This window comes from Myotis nattereri (assembly GCF_964212035.1).
Source record: "Myotis nattereri genome assembly, chromosome: 1".
Classification (NCBI taxonomy): Eukaryota; Metazoa; Chordata; class Mammalia; order Chiroptera; family Vespertilionidae; genus Myotis; species Myotis nattereri.
In genome coordinates this window covers 113,087,737-113,107,652 of record NC_138075.1, presented here as the reverse complement: position 1 = coordinate 113,107,652, position 19,916 = coordinate 113,087,737, and the positions used below count along the sequence as shown (strand labels likewise).

Below are 19,916 nucleotides of genomic sequence, written 5' to 3'. Positions count from 1 at the left end.
TTCCCAAAACTCTGTGAGAGTAGCTATGATTTATCATCCCCATTTGACAGGCAGGTGTCATATTCAACATTAAATATTGTCTTCTGCCTCTCCTTCAGCTTCCAGAATTTCTGAGCAATCCTGGTCAGTACAAGATGGACCCTGTAGTCTTGAGTTACATGGACAGTCTACTGCGGCAATCAGATGTCTCACTATTGGATCCTCCAAGCTGGCTCAATGACCGTATTATTGGGTTTGCCTTTGAGTACTTTGCCAATAGTCAGTTTCATGACTGCTCTGACCAAGTCTGCTTCATCAGTCCTGAAGTCACCCAGTTCATCAAGTGCACTAGCAACCCAGCAGAGATTGCCATGTTCCTTGAACCCCTGGACATCCCCAACAAGAGAGTTGTATTTTTAGCCATCAATGATAATTCCAACCAGGCAGCTGGGGGAACCCATTGGAGTTTGCTGGTTTATCTCCAAGATAAAAATAGCTTTTTTCATTATGACTCCCATAGCAGGAGCAACTCAGTTCATGCAAAGCAGGTAGCAGAAAAATTGGAGGCTTTTTTAGGCAGAAAAGGAGACAAACTAGTGTTTGTGGAAGAGAAAGCCCCTGCTCAACAAAACAGCTATGACTGTGGGATGTACGTGATATGTAACACTGAGACCTTGTGTCAGAACTTTTTTAGACAACAGCCAGAATCACTATTGCAGCTACTCACTCCTACATACATCACAAAGAAGAGGGGAGAATGGAAAGATCTCATTGCCAGACTTGCTAAAAATTAGATATTGTATATTTGTGACTTTTGAAGTCTCATTCTGCCTGTCCCCATTTGTTGGATGACTGCAGTCTCAGTGCCTGAGGGAAGATGCCGGATAGAGGCAAGCTTAGGATTTTTACTTTTTCCTGAAAAAATGTCATCTTCTACATTATCCTAATGGAAAGTTTCATTTTAACCGTACCTTGAAAAGACAATGTTCTATGAAAATGTCTTGAAGTTATGCACCAAAACCTTAAAACCAAGCTATTGTAACATTTATTAATTACCTTTTGGTCTCCATTAGCCACATTGGCTTATTCCAAAGGAAAAGCAGTGATCTGTAAAACAAATTAAGGATATGTGAAATCTAGAGGAATGCAAGAAGAAAACAATAAAAGAATCAAAAACTTATTGCATAGTCCACTGGCTGGAAGCAGATCAAGATCTAAATATTATGAGAATCAATTATTCACTTCTGTGCTATCTCTTCCATTCACCATGCAAAGCTTTCCTGGCTATCAGCATACCCTTTGCAAAGATTTTGTTAGCCCATCTTTCCCCATCTGATTCCTGGATGCTTTATGAAAGGGGGAATCAAGTAACTTTATTAAATTAAATGGCTGTGATAGACCACTTAGTTTGCTCAGTGAGTGGTCAATTTACTTCTCTGAATTGATAATAGCTTTCATTAACCTTGTCTATTAGCCATGTGCACACTCCTTCCTTATACCCAAAGTTCTGTGGTTTTAAAACTCAGCTGACAACTTCTCACGGTTATCTGTTATTTCAAATAAGTATTTCTTCTTTCTGATAGTTTTTTCTCTCCTCTTTACCCTTAATCTGGCAGAATTATTTGATTTGTATCATGGTGATTTCAGAACTACAATTGTACCTGAAATTTACAAACTAAAAATTAGTTTGTTTTTGAGCTACAAAGGAGAAAGGGTGACCTTAATTCAAAATGCAGACAATGTCATTTTTAAAAAGTGGAATGAAGAGTAAAAAGAAATGCTGTCCCTCCTAAGCCAGTGATGTGTTTTTTCAGAGTTGTTTCTAATAATTAACAACTAGATGATATGTTGGGTACACCCATTAATTCTATTCTTAATGAGAATTAGATTGCAATGCATATGACACTTAAAAACCAAAATTAGCCCTAGCTGGTTTGGCTCAGTGGATAGAGCATCGGCCTGTGGACTGAAGGATCCCAGGTTCAATTCTGGTCAAGGGCACATGCCTGGGTTGTGGGTTCCATCCCCAGTAGGGGGTGTGCAGGAGGCAGCCAACCAATGATTCTCTCACCATTGATGTTTCTATCCCTCTCCCTCTCTGAAATTAATAAAAATATACTTTAAAAATTTTTTAAAAACAAAACCAAGATTAGCTTCACACATGAAACTGATTTCAGCTACTTCCTCAATCTAACCCTGCCCTCAGCCCTCATGGCTCAAAATAACCTCACCAAGCAGCGACCACAGAGGCAGTTACTCAGTTCCTTTTAATCAGGGAGGGAAAACACAGTCACTCTAAATAAGTACTGGTTACATAGCAGGCCTGAGTGATAGCAGGCCTGAGTGAACAAGAGCTGAAACTAAAAGTCAAAGAGAAAGCTACACAAAAAGTTTTCATTTCAAGTCAGTATGTTTTGGATAAAAAGAAGACCTAATGGAAGACAGGAGCAGAGAAAGAAATTAGGATCTGGTAGTCAGCCATAGTGAAGTAGGGAGGAGGGACAGCAAGAGATGTGACATAGTGTAGATGATGATGAGAGCAATATTTCAATAACTTTAATAAAATCCTCTTTTGGAAAGGTTTTGTCTTTCTGCTAATGCAAATTATGTGTGGACCCTGAGAAAGGAGATACCTATTGAGGAGGCCTCCTGGTGGCTTAATGGGGCTCAAATTAAAAACAAAAAAACAGCCTAGCAGCCATTTCTACATAAGGGTCTCTCATGCAAACTGCACTTCAGGGAGAAGCCTTCACTGTTTCTGCCATCTGAGCCTGCTCTTCTAGAGGAGTTCCTGGATTCCTATTTCAACTAGTAGAACTGAAGCTTTCCTCATCCAGTCTGAGTTGTACAACTATTCCCCCACCCCAGCTTCTTCACTGGCCAATCAGAACAGCTCGGCTCTGACCAATCAGGACAGTGCCTTGTGGACCAATAAAACTGCAAAGATTTGGAATCCTCATTTGCATGAGGATGAACCAATCAGGGACCAGGGGTAGGAACTTCTGTCTATATAAGTAAACTCCCAGCTGCCTCTGATATCTCTTTCCCTTTCCACCAAATGCTGCATTTTTATAGATGGTGCTAAAAAACTGAAGCTGTCACACTGGAGCAGAGCAGAGCATACCAGTGCAGGCCAGAGCAGGCTGGCACAGAACAGAGCAAAGCAAAGCGGACCAGTGAGGAGCAGAGCTCTCTCTAGCTATAGAGGAGCCTAGCTCCAGGGCTGCCTCATAGCTGTGCTGTTTTCCAGCAATGTAGTATCACAATTGGGCTGTTTTGCACTGAATAAAGTTTTTTCTTTACTGCTCCAAGTTGGGGATGGCGTTGAATTGGCACCAACGACCATCAGTCTGTTCAGATATCTGATTGTCTCTTTCAAGAGTTAAAACATATCAAAGCAATCTTTCCTAACTCCCTAGGATTTGTCCCAGAAATAAATTACTTTTTGAACTAAACTAGTAAAGTCTGTTTTAAGGTGTTTTTTTTTCCAAATGCATACCATGATTGGACTGTGCTGCAGATTAGTCTCCTACAAAACTTTGAGTATGCCATTTGTAAGTGTTAGCATTATAAATGACAGGTGAATTTCAGAGTTTACTTGTAATATTTCACTGGATACTATAACAGCCTGTAAGTTATACACCTGTTTGATTGATGTTACATGATACAAAATAGGAAAAAGATCTTTTGCTGGTTCCCTTTCTTAGAGTCAAAAGCATTCAGTGTGCAAAATTCAGCTTCAAAATATGCAAAAGGAAAGCAGGTTATTCAAAATTGGATCGAGCACTGAACTACCCTGCTGAAAAATATCTTGTTGCATTGATCCATAAGTATAGTCACATTTGTTTAACCTATATCTCATATGGAATTCAGAAAAGTCCAGCATATATAAAACCACCTATAGATGGTAGTCAAAAATAAAAGTAAGTATAAGTGGCTTTTCCATTTAATACTCTCCTAATTATTTCTGCCCTTTGGCTGTTGAAATTCCTAAGTACTAGTCCTAATTGGAACAAAATAATTAGAAAAATTATAAGTGGATTATATTTCTGATATGTGCCGTATTATTTTTACTGTACTATAATTTTTACTATATGTTGACCATATGTTTTAGTAATAGGTATTCCATTAAGATGGCAAAGCAGGCCCTGGCTGGTGTGGCTCAGTTGGTTGAGCATCATCCAATGCACTGAAGTGTCACTGGTTCAATTCCTGGTCAGGGCACATACCCAGGTTTCAGGTTCCATCCCCAGTTGGGGAGAGTACCATTGGGATACATACGGGAAGGAGGCAACCAATCCTATGTTTCTCTCACACTTCGATGTTTCTCCTCTTCCTGTCTCTCTAAAATAAATTTTAAAACATTTAAAAAATGGCCAAGTATGATTTCTCAGTCACCTGATTACTGATAATGAAAGTTCATTCTTTCATCACTTAAAATAAAAAAGGGGAAAATATTTACAGAAATGTACATACTGCCCTGGCCAGATGGCTCCGTTGGTTGGAGCTTCATCCTATGCCCCAAAAGGTAGTGGGTTCAGTTCTTAGGGCACATACCTAGGTGCAGTTGCATCCTGGTCCAGGCACATACAAGAGGCAACCCATCGATATTTCTCTCTCACATCATTTCTCTCCCTTTTTCTCCCTCTTTCTCTCTCTCTTCCTCTCTCAAAGTCAATTTAAAAATATATCCTTGGGTAAGGATTTTTTTAAATGTTTTTTTAAAATTACATGCTGTGGTGTGGGAAAGAGTGTGAATGTTTTTATCAAATCAAAGCCCTGTGGGTTATAAAGTTATTGCCTCAGGCATGATTGAGATTCAGTAGCCTTATCTACGAAGGGAAGATAGTCTGTTTAAGCAGGTACTCTTAAGGATTAAATACTGTATGTAAAAGATGATAGACACTAAAGTATACCTAATCCCGTTCTACCAGTTCCATTTTAAGACTATCAGCAAGTTTGAAAACTTAGCTTTATATTGCAGCTAAACAGCTGTGTAACTATAGCCTAATTGGGGGCTTAAAAATGGCAGCAGAAGAAGTGGAAGCTACACTGACACTCTCGCAGGACCCAAGTGGAAATACAACTAAAATGCAGAAGAACCACCCTGAAAAATCAACTGAAGACTAGCTGGAGAGAACGCTGGTAACTAAGGATGGAGCGTGGAAACCAAGTAGAGACTGGTAGGAAGTGCAGAAGTGCAAAAGGCCTGGCCCAGCTGCCACAGATAGCAGCTGAAGGTCCAAAGGGATAGCTCAATGGTGATGGGTTCCCACTGAGAACTCTGAGGTCTGAACCCCAAATAGAACTCCCCAGTCCACATAACCAGAACTAAGAAAGGTGTCCACAGAACATCTGACTGTGAACAGCAACAGGGTTGCTATCAGCCAGCAAGAGACAGCTGAAAATGCAGGCACCCTCTTAAAGGGCCAATGTACAAAATTCGTGTGCAGCCACTCACTTTGGGCTCTAGTGGAGGGAGGGCGGAATGGACTGGAGCTGTGTGAGTCCGGAGTGGAGGGCTCTGGGGTTGGAGCTCGGAAGGAAACCACCCCAGTTTCCCATGCTGAGTCATTCCCTCACACTGTGAAGGACATCTTTCTCCTCAGACATTTGCTATCCAGGTGATTTTTGCCTGGGAGGGGGGGCGGGGGAGGCAGTTGCCCCATCCTATTGGAAGACCTCTTGCACCCTGTAGTGAATAGCCTAAGGCTAATCAAGCCTGAATACAAACTGCAGGCAGAGGTGAGTCTCTGGAGGTTTTGAGTCTTTGCCTGATCTCCTCTGGGCCTGGGGCTAGGAAAAGCAGATCCTGGACATCTTGGTCCTTTCCAAAGGCACTCAGCCCCAGCAGAGGAAGCCACAAGCTTAGAAATGCTGATAGCTCCAAATAAGGGATTCAGGGCCAATCAGAAACAGTGTCTGAGAGTGTCTTGCACTATAGATTAGCAGTCGTAGTAGATATACCTAACACATAGACACAATCACAAACAGGCAGTCAAAATAGGGAGACAAAAAAAAACCCTATGAAAGAAAAGAATTCTCTAGAAGGAGAGCCAAACAAAATGGAGATAAGAAATTTATTAGATATAGAGTTCAGAATAATGATGGCAAAGATGCTCAACAGCATGAGAAAAAGATATAGTAACTATGAAAAAAGACCAGTCAGAAATAAAGAATGACATAGCACTAATTAAAAACATATCAGCCGAGGGAGACCGGTGGATCCCGCGACTGTGGAGGGCGAGGTGACCCCGGCGCCACCGCCACCATGGGCCGCGAGTTTGGGAAGCTGACCCGGGTGTGGCACGTGATCACCTACAGCTTGTCGCCCTTCAAGCAGCGAGCAGCGCGCCTTTCCGCACTCCTTCAGCAAGGGCATCCCCAACGTGCTGCGCCGCATCCAGGCCTCCATCCTGCGCATCGCGCCGCCATTTGTCGCATTTTATCTTGTCTACACATGGGGTACTGAGGAGTTTGAGAAACCCAGGAGGAAGAATCCAGCCACCTATGAAAAGGACCAATGAGCAGCTCATCTGGAGGATGGTTCCCGGTCTCTGAAAGACCCTTCTCTGGGAGAGGAGTCTGCATTGTGTAGTGTCTTGAGGACACAATAAACTTCTTATGGGCTGCCATGTTGTGATTTTGCATTTTTGTGAGCAGAGTCCTTGGTGTGACTTGCTAATCTTCAAGTTAATGAACTCCCTTCCCCAGAAGAGCCCTGAACCGTTTTGGCTAGTCTGGGAATTTGGTGAAGGAGTGGGGCTCACCCCTTGTTCTACAGTATAATCTCCAAGAAAGTAGCTGCAGCTACTCTTGCAGGCTGGCCAGCTGTGGGTGGCATGGACTGTGGGGAGTGTTGGTTCCGCTCCCTCTGATCCTCTAACAATAATAAAACCAAACTATGTTGTAAAAAAAAAAAACATATCAGCCGAAACCGGTTTGGCTCAGTGGATAGAGCTTCGGCCTGTGGACTGAAAGGTCCCAGGTTCGATTCCAGTCAAGGGCATGTACCTGGGTTGTGGGCACATTCCCGGTGGGGGATGTGCAAGAGGCGGCTGATCGATGTTTCTCTCTCATCGATGTTTCTAACTCTCTATCTCTCTTCCTTCCTCTCTGTAAAAAATCAATAAAATATATTTTAAAAAAAAAACATATCAGAATGGCCCTAACTGGTTTGGCTCAGTGGATAGAACATCAGCCTGCGGACTGAAGGGTCCCAGGTTCGATTCCGGTCAAGGGCATATACCTTGGTTGTGGGCACATTCCCAGTAGGGGGTGTGCAGGAGGCAGCTGATTGAGGTTTCTCTCTCTTTGATGTTTCTAATTCTCTATCCCTCTTCCGTCCACTCTGTAAAAAAATCAATAAATATATTTTTAAAAATAAAAAATAAAAACATATCAGAATGAATACACAGCAGATTAGGGGAAGTCAAGGATAGTATCAGTGAAGTAGAAGACACGGTAGTAAAAAATCAGAGAACAAAAAAGAAAAAACAATTATAAAACAGTAGGAGCTGTGGGACACTATGAAAAGTAACAATATTCACATAATAGGAGTGCCAGAAGGGGAAGACAGTTAGCAAAGGATTAAAAAAAAAAAAAATGTTTGAATGAATAATGGCAGAAAACTTCCTTAACCTGGTGAAGGAAAAAGTCACACAAGTTCAGGAGGCACAGAGAGTCCCAAGCAAGAAGAAACCAAACAGGCCCATAACCAGACACATCAGAATTAAAATGCCAAGAATTAAAGACAGAGAGAGAATCTTAAGGGCAAGAGAACAAGCAATTTGGTACCTACAAAACAGTCCCATAAAGCTGTCAGTTGATTTCTCTTCAGAAACTCTATAGGCCAGAAGGGAATGGCATGACATATTCAAGGTAATGGAAAGCGAGGATCTGAAACCAAGATTACTATATCCACCAAGGCTATCATTCAAAATAGATGGTGAAATAAAGAGCTTCCTGGACAAATAAAAAAGGCTTTTTTTATTTATAAAAAAGAGTTTATCACCACTAAAACAGCACTGCAAGAAATGCTAAAGGGGCTGCTGTAAAGAAAAGAAGAAATAGAAACATAAGCATAAAGAATTAAATAAGTACCTATCAATAATAACCTTAAATGAAAATGGATTAAATACTCCAAACAAAAGACATAGGGTAGCTGAATGGATACAAAAACATGACCCAATTATATGCTGTCTACAAGAGACCCTCTTTAGAAGAAAAGCTCACACAGGATGAGAGTGAAGGGGTGGAAAAAAGTTTTTCCATGCAAATAAATGGAAAGGAAATAAAAGCTGGGGTAGAAATACTCATATTTGACAAAACAGACTTCAAAATGAAGGCCATCACAAGAGACAACACAGTTCACTACATCATACTGAAAGGATTGATCTAAAAAGAGGATATAACCCTAGTAAATAAATATGCATTCAATATAGGAGCACCTAAATATAAAAACAACTTCTAGAAGACTTTAAGGGAGAGATCGACAGCAATACAGTCATAGTAGGGGACTTTAACACCCCACTGACTTCACTGGATAAATCTTCCAGACAAAAAAATTAACAAGGAAACAGAGACTCTAAATGGCACACTGAATCAGATGGATTTAATTAACATTTATAGAACATTTCACCCCAAAGCTGTAGAATATACATTCTTCTCAAGTGCCATGGGTCATTTTCAAAAATAGGCCACATATTAGGACACAAAAGAAGTCTCTACAAGTTCAAGAAGATTGAAATCATATCAAGCATCTTCTCAGTTCACAATAGAATGAAATTAGAAATCAACTACAGTAAAAACACTAAAAACATTCAAATACCTGGAGGCTAAATAACATGTTATTAAACAATGATGGGTTACCAATGAGATCAAGAAAGAAATCAAAAACTTCCTGGAAACAAATGAAAGTGAACACACAATGATGAACCTAGATGCTAAAATCCTCAACAAAATATTAGCAAATCAGATCCAGCAATATATAAAAAAGGGCATACACCATCAACAAATGGGATGTATCCCAGGGATGCAAGGCTGGTACAATATTCACAAATCAATAAACATGATACATCACATAAACAAAATGAAAGACAAAAATCATATGATCATATCAATAGATGCAGAAAAAGCACTCAACAAAATTCAACACCCACTTTTTATAAAAACTGTCAGCAAAGTGGGAATAGAGGGATCATATCTCAACATAATAAAGGCCATATATGACAAATCTACAGCCAACATCATACTCAATGGGCAAAAACTAAAACCATTTCCCCTAAGAACAGGAATAAGACAAGGATGTCTGCTTTCACCACTCTTATTCAACATAGTACTGGAAGTCCTAGCCACAGCAATCAAAGAAGAAGAAAACATAAAAGACATCCAAATTGGAAAGGAGGAAGTAAAACTCATTATTCACAGATGACATGATATTGTACATAAAAAACTCTAAAGACTCCACCAAAAACTATTAGAGTGGGGCCTTGACTTACGAGTGTCCCAACTAACGAGTTTTTCGAGATACAAGCCGTCTCTCGGCCGATTTTTTGCTTTGAGTTGCGAGCTAAAATTTGGGTTATGAGCCAGCTTCAGATACCCCACTGCTAGTTGGCGCAGCAAACGTCACAGTGAATGCCACAACATCAGCCCAGCATCACATGTCTGACTCGTTCACTTTAAGATTTGACATACGATTTTTTCTCGGGGAGAACCAAGATGGCAGCATAGGTAAACACCGGAGAATGCTGCCTCGCACAACCACTTCAAAAATACAAAAAAGAGCCGAAACCGGTTTGGCTCAGTGGATAGAGCGTCGGCCTGCGGACTGAAAGGTCCCGGGTTCGATTCCGGTCAAGGGCATGTACCTGGGTTGCGGGCATTTCCCCAGTGGGAGATGTGCAGGAGGCAGCTGATCGATGTTTCTAACTCTCTACCTCTCTCCCTTCCTCTCTGTAAAAAATCAATAAAAATATAAAAAAAAAAAATACAAAAAAGAACAGACATCACCCAGAACCACAGGAAAGCTGGCTAAGGGGAAATTCTTCAACTAGAAGGAATAAACAGCATACCGAGACTCAGAGGAGGCGCAGTGCGGAAAATACAAAGGTGCGAAGGTGCGCGTGGAGTGGGCTGGTGGCTGAGTGCGTGGTTGTTGTTTTCAATCGGGAGGGAGGCTCAGGCCCTGAGCTCCAGTTCTGGGCGAGTCTCTAGGGACCCAGACTCATACAGGAGAAGCGGGACTGTCTGGCATCGGTCGGAACTCGAGGACAGCTTTCTCTCCGAGGTTTGCAATGGTTGCTGGGACTCTGAGAGGCAGAGCTTCTGGGGACGGGACTGAGAGCAGCCATAACTGCTCCCTCCTCCCGCCCTGTTGATCCTGTGCAACCCTCCCCCACCCCCCACCAAGCCCTGCACAGAGCCATTTGCCGGATAGCCTCAGGCAAAGGCTAGATTAGCACCTCCCCAGAGGACAGAAGTTTTCCCACTGCAGACACAGCTGACTCTCACAGCCAGTTGGCCTGGAGGTCAAATCCCCCCAGTATTAACTACAACAAGACTGCGCACAAAGACCACAAGGGGGTGCACCAAGAAAGCATAAACAAAATGCGGAGACAAAGAAACAGGACAAAATTGTCAATGGAAGATAGAGTTCAGAACCACACTTTTAAGGTCTCTCAATAACTGTCTAGAAGCCGCCGATAAACTTAATGAGATCTACAAGAAATCTAATGAGACCCTCGATGTTATGATAAAGAACCAACTAGAAATTAAGCATACACTGACAGAAATAAAGAATACAGACTCCCAACAGCAGACCAGAGGAGCGCAAGAATCAAGTCAAAGATTTGAAATGCAAAGAAGCAAAAAACACCCAACCAGAAAAGCAAAATGAAAAAAGAATCCGAAAATACGAAGATAGTGTAAGGAGCCTCTGGGACAGCTTCAAGCATACCAACATCAGAATTATAGGGGTGCCAGAAGATGAGAGAGAGCAAGATATTGAAAACCTATTTGAAGAAATAATGACAGAAAACTTCCCCTACCTGGTGAAAGAAATAGACTTACAAGTCCAGGAAGTGCAGAGAACCCCAAACAAAAGGAATCCAAAGAGGACCACACCAAGACACATCATAATTAAAATGCCAAGAGCAAAAGACAAAGAGAGAATCTTAAAAGCAGCAAGAGAAAGAAACTCAGTTACCTACAAGGGAATACCCATACAACTGTCAGCTGATTTCTCAACAGAAACTTTGCAGGCCAGAAGGGAGTGGCAAGAAATATTCAAAGTGATGAATGCCAAGAACCTACAACCAAGATTACTTTATCCAGAAAAGCTAACATTCAGAATTGAAGGTCAGATAAAGAGCTTCACAGATAAGGAAAAGCTAACGGAGTTCATCACCACCAAACCAGTATTATATGAAATGCTGAAAGGTATCCTTTAAGAAGAGGAAGAAGATGAAAAAGGTAAAGATACAAATTATGAACAACAAATATGCATCTATCGACAAGTGAATCTAAGAATCAAGTGAATAAATAATCTGATGAACAGAATGAACTGTTGATTATAATAGAATCAGGGACATAGAAAGGGAATGGACTGACTATTCTTGCGGGGGGAAGAGGTGTGGGAGATGCGGGAAGAGACTGGACAAAAATCGTGCACCTATGGATGAGGACAGTGGGTGGGGGGTGAGGACAGAGGGTGGGGCGGGAACTGGGAGGAGGGGAGTTATGGGGGGAAAAAAAGAGGAACAAATGTAATAATCTGAACAATAAAGATTTAATAAAAAATAAAAAGATTTGACATACGAGTAATTTGAGTTACGAGCTCCATCACAGAACAAATTAAACTCGTAAGTCAAGGCCCCAATGTACATAGGATCGCCCAATTGGGGTCACTCACAGTGACTGCAGGGGAAAGTTGTTTTTGTGGAACCTGGGAATCAGAGTGGGAAGTAACAATCAAAGAAACAGCTCTGTGGTAGTCGACTCTCCCAAACTACTGGCTAGAGAGGACTTATAGCTTCTGAGGTCAATCCAGAAACACTGCCACCCAGGGGCTGAACCACAAACTGATTCTTCTGTAAACACAAATAAAGGCAGTCTGGGAAACAAATACTGCCTGCTTTAAAATCAGGACTGTGGTTTACAACACGGAGGAACAGTGTATCGCAGGGAACTTCAACACTCACCTGAATACCTGACAGGACTAAGGCATGCCAAACAGAAGAGTAGAGGAACTGAAGGACCTTCACTACTGCACATTTTTATTTATTTTTTTCACCTTTTACTTAAGAAACTAATTTTTTTTCTTTTGTCATCACCTGATTTTACCTTTTTAATTACTACATTTTTATTTTTAACCAGTGTTATTACTACTACCATTTTACCATTTTAAAAAGTGTATTTATATTTTCTCTTTATCTTATTTTGGGATTAGCGTTCTACATTCTATTTTCATCTTTCCTTTAACATCATTTTACTCTACCTCAACTTTACCTTTACGCCAAAATTCTCTTCCTCAATTTTCCCCTTTTATTGTCCTGTTTCTCTTAGCCTATTCCTGCTTTAGATTTTCCCTATTCCTTCTTTTTACCCCCTGTTAAAATTTCACCCTACTTATGTATCTAATTTCCAATCCCCTGCTCTAAATCCATATACACCTCTCTTATCTCTTTCTTCACTATCCAAAGTTTCTCTCTCTCTGTCATTGGGTTGTTGTTTGCTTGATTGTTCAGTATATTGGGGTTTTTTTTATGCTTGTTAGTTTGTTAGTGAGATTGTTTTGCTTTTTCTTTCTATTTTTCTGTTTCTGTTTTTTTTTCCGGTTTTTTTTTGTTTTGTTTTGTTTTTTTGCTCCTATTTTCCCTTGCCTCGCTTGATATCAATTGTTGTTTGTAGTCTGCATTCTGTTGCTGGAATTTGTTGGGGTTAGTGGCTGTTCTCTTGGAGTTTTCTCCTCATATAAATAGTTTCTTCCCCTCTTCTATTTCATTCTCTTTTTTTTTCCTCTCTTACTCTTTTTCCCAATTTCACTTTTGCACTCCTTTTTTTTCTCTTTTCTCTTCTTTCTTCCTTACCCCATAATTCTCTTTGATCTGGTGGTCACCTTTATTTGGGGTTATTAGTATCATGAATACATTTGTGTTCAGTGCCTTGTGCTTTGTGCCTTGTTGTGTGGTATTTTGTGCCTTTATATCAATGCAGCAGAGAGAGAACTACATAACCAAACACCCAGAGAAGAGAGATCATGGGGAGACAAAGAAACAGCCTGCATATGAAAGAAAAACAGGCATTACCAGAAAAGGAAGTAAACGAAATGGAGGCAAGCAACCTGTCAGAGAAAGAATTCAAAAAAAAAAAAAAGAAAGAAAGAATTCAGAGAAATGGTCATAAGGTGGATGAAAAGAATGGAAGACAGGGAGGAAAAATGGCGGAGGTATAAGCGGACGTGTCCTGTGCCTTGTCCTGGAGCAGATAAGGGTGAGCAGCTGAAACGGGTAACATTCAGCCCGAATAGGTAGAGGATTTTCAGCTGAGAGATTGTCTGCAGCTAGGAAAGACTGAGAACCCCCCAGGGAAAAAAAAGGACGGTTGGAGACTGCGGCTGAAGCCTCTCCTGGTGCGCCAGCTAAGCAGCGGAGACTGCGCCATCTTGGGTGATTGTTGCCGGCATCCAGAGACCAGCTACTAACCTGGAAACAAGGGATCTCAAGCAGCGTGACTGCGTGAACTCAGACGAGCACTGCTTCTTCTCACAGAAAGGTTGGACATCCCCTAAAGGTGCAGTTTGCAGTTCGGGTTGGAGGGAGGACCGAGCTCGCGCGCGCGGGGCGGAATCTGCGCCCCACAGAGTCCGCAGCCGCTGGGACCAGCGTGACCCGCGAGTGGGGAAGGGGCCCCACAGGGCTGCTGGCAGAAGGGAACGCGAAAAATGAGCCCATAGCTGGACTGGATGTAAAGGAGCAGCCTTGGACTTTGCCAATCTGCTGGCTGCTTGGTGCCAGGGGCGAGTGAGCGCGCGGAGACTGCGCGCGGAGACTGCGCGCGGAGACTGCGCGCAGACCTGGAAGGTGGAGGCTTGCGAATTCGCACAACTATCAGGCTCTTGTTACAGTTCCCCTTAGATCCGTGCATTTGATTATTAAACCCAGCGCATGGGATTCCCCAGTTGGGGTCATTCGCAGAGCCTGTAGGGGAAAGTTCTTTTTGGGGAGCCTGGGAAACAGCGGACAGTGGCAAGGAACCAGCTCTGGGCAGTGGTCTTTCCCGAATCAGTTTCAAATACCATAGAGGACAAAACCCTACTGATAGAGAGGACTTAGAGCCTCGGAGGTAAATCCAGACACACTGCCACCCAGAGGCAGAGCCACGAACTGTCTCTTTTGCGATCACAAATAAAGGCAGTCTGGTAAAAAAATACAACCTGCCTTAAATTCAGGTCTGTGGTTTACTGCACGGAGGGACAGTGTATCGCAGGGAAGTTCAACACTCCCCTGAATGCCTGGCAGGACTGAGGCGTGCCAAAAAGAAGAGTGGAAGATCTGAAGCACCTTCACTTCCGAATATTTTTATATATATATATTTTTAATTCTTTTTTCACCATTTCATTAAGAACCTATTTTATTTATTTTTTTTATTTTTTATTTTTTTCATCACCTGATTTTACCTTTTTAATTACTACATTTTTTAACCAGTATTATTGCTATCCTTTTACCATTTTTTCAAAGGTCATTTTATTTTTTATTATTTTTTTTTATTTTTCTTTATTTTATTTTGGGATTAGTGTTCTACACTCTATTTTCATCATTCCTTTAGCATCATTTCTCTCTATCTCACATTTACCCCTAAGCCAAAACTCTCTTCCTCACTTTTCCCCTTTTGTTGTCCTGTTTCTCTTACCCTATTCCTGCTTTGGATTTTACCTATTCCTTCTTTCTACCCACTGTCTAAATTTCACCCTACTTATATATCTAATTTCCAATCCCTCGCTCTCCCCATACAAATAGCCTCTTCCCCACCTCTATTTCATTCTCTTAATTTTTTTGTTTTTGTTGTTGTTGTTTGTTTTTTTTGGTCTTTTTGTGTTTTTGTTTTTTTTTTCTCTCCCTTTTCCCAATCTCATTTCGGCACTCCTTTTTGTTTTTTATTTTTCTCTCTAATATTTTTCTCTTTTTTCTTCTTTATCCCCTAATTCTCTTTGCTCGGGGGGGGGTCACCTTTATTTGGGGTTATTAAGACCGTGAATGCATTTAGTTCGGTGCCTTGTACGTTGTGCCTTGTTGTGTTGTATTTTGTGCCTTTGAATCAGCGCAACAGAGAGAGATCTACATAACCAAACACCTTGAGAAGAGAAATCATGGTGAAACAAAGAACCAACCCAAATATGAAAGAAAAACAGGCATCATCAGAAAAGGAAGTAAACGAAATAGAGGCAATGGAGGCAAGCAACCTGTCAGAGAAAGAATTCAGAGTAATGCTCATAAGGTGGATGAAAAGAATGGAAGACCAATTCAACAATATGTGTAGGAACCAAGAGGAAATGAAGAAGAACCAAGAGGAAATGAAGAGAAACCAAGAAGAAATGAAAAACGACATCACTGCCATAAAGAACTCAATAGAAAGCATCAACAGTAGACTAGAAGAAGCAGAGGACCGTATCAGCGAGCTAGAAGACAAGGTAGAAAAAAATACCCAAACAGAACAGCTTCTAGAAAAAAAAATTAAAAAGCAGGAAGAGAGCCTAAGAGAACTCTGGGACAATGCTAAACGAAACAACATCCGAATAATTGGGGTGCCAGAAGGAGAGGAAACGGAGCAAGGAATAGAAAACCTGTTTGAAAAAATAGTAACAGAAAATTTCCCTGATATAGGGAGGAAAAAACTCACACAAATCCAAGAAGCTCACAGAGTCCCAAACAAAATGAACCCGAAAAGACCGACACCAAGGCACATAATAATTAAATTGGCAAACACCAACGACAAAGCAAGAATCTTAAAAGCAGCCAGAGAGAGACAGAAAGTTACCTACAAAGGATCCCCCATCAGACTAGCGACCGATTTCTCAACAGAAACACATCAGGCAAGAAGGGAATGGAATGAAATATACAAAGTCATGCAAAGGAAGGGTCTGAATCCAAGAATACTATACCCAGCGAGGCTATCAATCAAAATTGAGGGTCAAATCAGGAGCTTCACAGACAAAAATGGTCTACGGGAGTTTATTACAACCAAACCAGCAATGCAAGAAATGCTAAAGGGTCTGCTGTAAATAGAAAAAACAGGAAACAAAGAAGGAACGCAGCGGTAAAGAACAAAAATGGCGACTAACAAGTTTCTATCAATAATAACTTTAAATGTAAATGGATTAAATTCCCCAGTCAAAAGGCATAGGGTAAATGAGTGGATAAGAAAACATGACCCATATATCTGCTGTCTACAGGAAACCCACCTCAGAAAAAAAGACGCACACAGACTGATGGTGAAGGGATGGAAAAAGGTTTTTCAGGCCAATGGAAGTGAAAAAAAAGCCGGGGTAGCAATACTTATATCTGACAAATTAGATCTCAAAGTGAAGGACATAAAAAGAGATCAAGAAGGCCACTTCATAATACTAAAGGGAGCAGTCCAACAAGAAGAAATAACTCTGGTAAATATATATGCACCCAATATAGGAGCACCCAAATACGTAAGAAATCTTCTGGAGAAGATCAAGGGAGAGATTGACAGCAATACAATCATAGTAGGGGACCTTAACACCCCATTATCGCCACTGGACAAATCCTCTAAACAGAAACTCAGCAAAGAAACATCAATCCTAAATGACTCACTAGATCAGATGGAATTAATTGACATCTTCAGAACATTTCACCCCAAAGCCACAGAATATACATTCTCCTCAGGTGCACATTTGTCATCTTCAAAGATAGACCATATATTGGGTCACAGACAAAGTCTCTTCAAATTCAAGAAAATTGAAATCATATCAAGTATCTTCTCAGACCACAAAGGCATAAAACTGGAAATCAACTACAACAAAAACAATCCAAAAAAATCAAACACATGGAGACTAAATAGCATGCTATTAAACAACGACTGGGTCACCAGTGAGATCAAAGAAGAAATAAAAAACATCATGGCAACGAATGACAATGAAAACACAACAATCCAAAACCTACGGGATACAGCGAAATCAGTCTTGAGAGGGAAGTTCATAGCTCTACAAGCCTACTGCAAGAAACAAGAAACAATGAGAATAAATGACCTAACTCTACAACTCGAAGAATTAGAAAGAGAGCAACAAAAAAAGCCCACTGTAAGCAGAAGGAAGGAAATAACAAAGATCAGAGCGGAGATAAACGACATAGAGACCAAAAAAACAATACAAAAGATCAACAAAACCAAGAGCTGGTTCTTTGAAAGGATAAACAAGATTGATACACCTCTAGCCAGGCTCACCAAGAAACAAAGAGAGAGGACCCAAATAAACAAAATCAGAAATGAAAGAGGAGAAATAACAACAGACCCCATAGAAATACAAAGGATTGTTAGAAAATACTATGAACAACTCTACTCCAACACACTAGACAACCTGGAGGAAATGGACATATTCCTAGATAAATACAACCTTCCAAAACTTAACCAGGAAGAATCTAAAAATCTCAATAGGCCAATAACTATGGAGGAAATCGAAGCAGTAATCAAAAAGCTTCCAGCAAACAAAAGCCCGGGGCCAGATGGCTTCACAGGGGAGTTTTACCAAACATTCAAGGAAGACCTAAAACCTATCCTCCTCAGACTATGTCGAAAGATCCAAGAGGAAGGAACACTTCCCAGCTCATTCTATGAAGCCAACATCACCCTAATCCCAAAACCAGATAAAGACAATACAATGAAAGAGAATTATAGGCCAATATCCCTCATGAACATAGATGCCAAAATCCTCAACAAAATCCTAGCAAATCGGATCCAGCAGTACATCAAAAAGATCATACACCATGACCAAGTAGGATTTATCCCAGGGATGCAAGGATGGTACAATATCCGCAAATCAATAAACGTGATACATCACATAAACAAATTGAGAGAAAAAAACCACATAGTCATATCAATTGATGCGGAAAAAGCATTTGACAAAATCCAACACCCTTTCTTGATAAAAACTCTCAGCAAGATAGGAATTGAGGGATCATACCTCAACATAATAAAAGCCATATATGACAAACCCACAGCCAACATCATAATCAATGGGCAAAAACTAAAACCATTCCCCCTAAAAACAGGAACAAGACAGGGATGCCCCCTCTCACCACTCCTGTTCAACATAGTACTGGAAGTACTAGCCATTGCGATCAGACACGAAGAAGAAATAAAAGGCATCCAGATTGGAAAAGAAGAAGTAAAACTGTCCTTATTTGCAGATGACATGATACTGTACCTACAGAACCCTAAAGACTCCATCAAAAAACTATTAGACTTAATAAATGAATTCGGCAATGTAGCAGGATACAAAATTAATGCTAAGAAATCCATGGCATTTCTTTACACCAATAGTGAACTTACAGAAAGTGAAACTACAGAAGCAATCCAATTTACCATTGCACCAAAAAAATTAAAATACCTAGGAATAAACTTAACTAAGGAGGTAAAAGACTTATATGCTGAAAACTACAGGACACTGAAAAAAGAGATAGAGGAAGACATAAACAGATGGAAGAATATACCGTGTTCATGGATTGGTAGAATCAACATCATCAAAATGTCCATACTACCCAAAGCAATTTATAGATTCAATGCAATCCCCATTAAATTACCAATGGCATATTTCACAAATCTAGAACAAACATTCCAAAAATTCATCTGGAATAAAAAAAGACCCCGAATAGCTGCAGCAATCCTGAGAAAACACAAAGTAGGTGGGATCTCAATACCAGATATCAAACTGTATTACAAAGCCACTGTTCTTAAAACAGCTTGGTACTGGCACAAGAACAGACATATAGATCAATGGAATAGAATAGAGACCCCAGAAATTGACCCAATCCACTATGCCCAATTAATATTCGACAAAGGAGGCAAGAGCATACAATGGAGTCAAGACAGTCTTTTCAATAAATGGTGTTGGGAAAATTGGACAGATACATGCAAAAGGATGAAATTAGATCACCAACTCACACCATACACAAAAATAAACTCAAAATGGATAAAAGATTTAAACGTAAGACGGGAAACCATAAAAATACTAGAGGAATCCACAGGCAGCGAAATCGCAAACATATGCCGAAGAAATTTCTTCTCTGATAATGCTCCTAGGGCAATGGAAACTAAAGAGAAAATAAACAAATGGGACTACATCAAAATAAAAAGCTTTTGCACAGCAAAGGAAACCATCAAAAAAACAACAAGAAGACCCACTATATGGGAGAACATATTTACCAATGATACCACCGATAAGGGTTTAATTTCCAACATATACAGGGATCTCATGAAACTTAACAAAAGGAAGATAAACAATCCAATAAAAAAATGGGCAACGGACCTAGATAGACACTTTTCGAAAGAGGACATACAGAAGGCAGAAAGACATATGAAAACCTGCTCAAAGTCACTAATTATACGAGAGATGCAAATCAAAACGACAATGCGTTATCATCTCACACCTGTCAGAATGGCTATCATCAACAAATCAACAAACAACAAGTGTTGGAGAGGATGTGGAGAAAAAGGAACCCTTCTGCACTGCTGGTGGGAATGCAGACTGGTGCAGCCACTGTGGAGAACAGTATGGAGCTACCTCAGAAGACTAAAAATGGAACTCCCATTTGACCCTGTGATCCCACTCCTAGGAATATATCCCAAGAAACCAGAAACGCCAATTAGAAAGGATATATGCACCCCTATGTTCATAGCAGCACAATTCACCATAG

At 40.6% G+C, this 19,916-nt stretch overlaps 1 protein-coding gene and 1 pseudogene across 2 annotated transcripts; both read left to right on the top strand.

Annotated features, from left to right (window-relative positions):
- The first annotated feature begins 104 nt into the window (after positions 1-104).
- SENP8 (SUMO peptidase family member, NEDD8 specific) lies at positions 105-1,374 on the top strand. The gene has a single exon (XM_081085197.1). It carries the CDS (start codon positions 135-137, stop codon positions 771-773), a length of 639 nt encoding a protein of 212 aa, XP_080941323.1. The 5' UTR covers positions 105-134; the 3' UTR covers positions 774-1,374.
- Positions 1,375-6,117: 4,743 nt separating this feature from the next.
- On the top strand, positions 6,118-7,565 carry LOC308514885 (cytochrome b-c1 complex subunit 8-like; annotated as a pseudogene). The gene has a single exon. The product of its transcript is annotated as a cytochrome b-c1 complex subunit 8-like (transcript).
- The last annotated feature ends 12,351 nt before the right edge of the window (positions 7,566-19,916 follow it).

Coding starts and splice junctions, on each gene's coding strand:
- SENP8 (XM_081085197.1), top strand. CDS start 135: ATGGACCCTGTAGTCTTGAGTTACATGGACAGTCTACTGCGGCAATCA.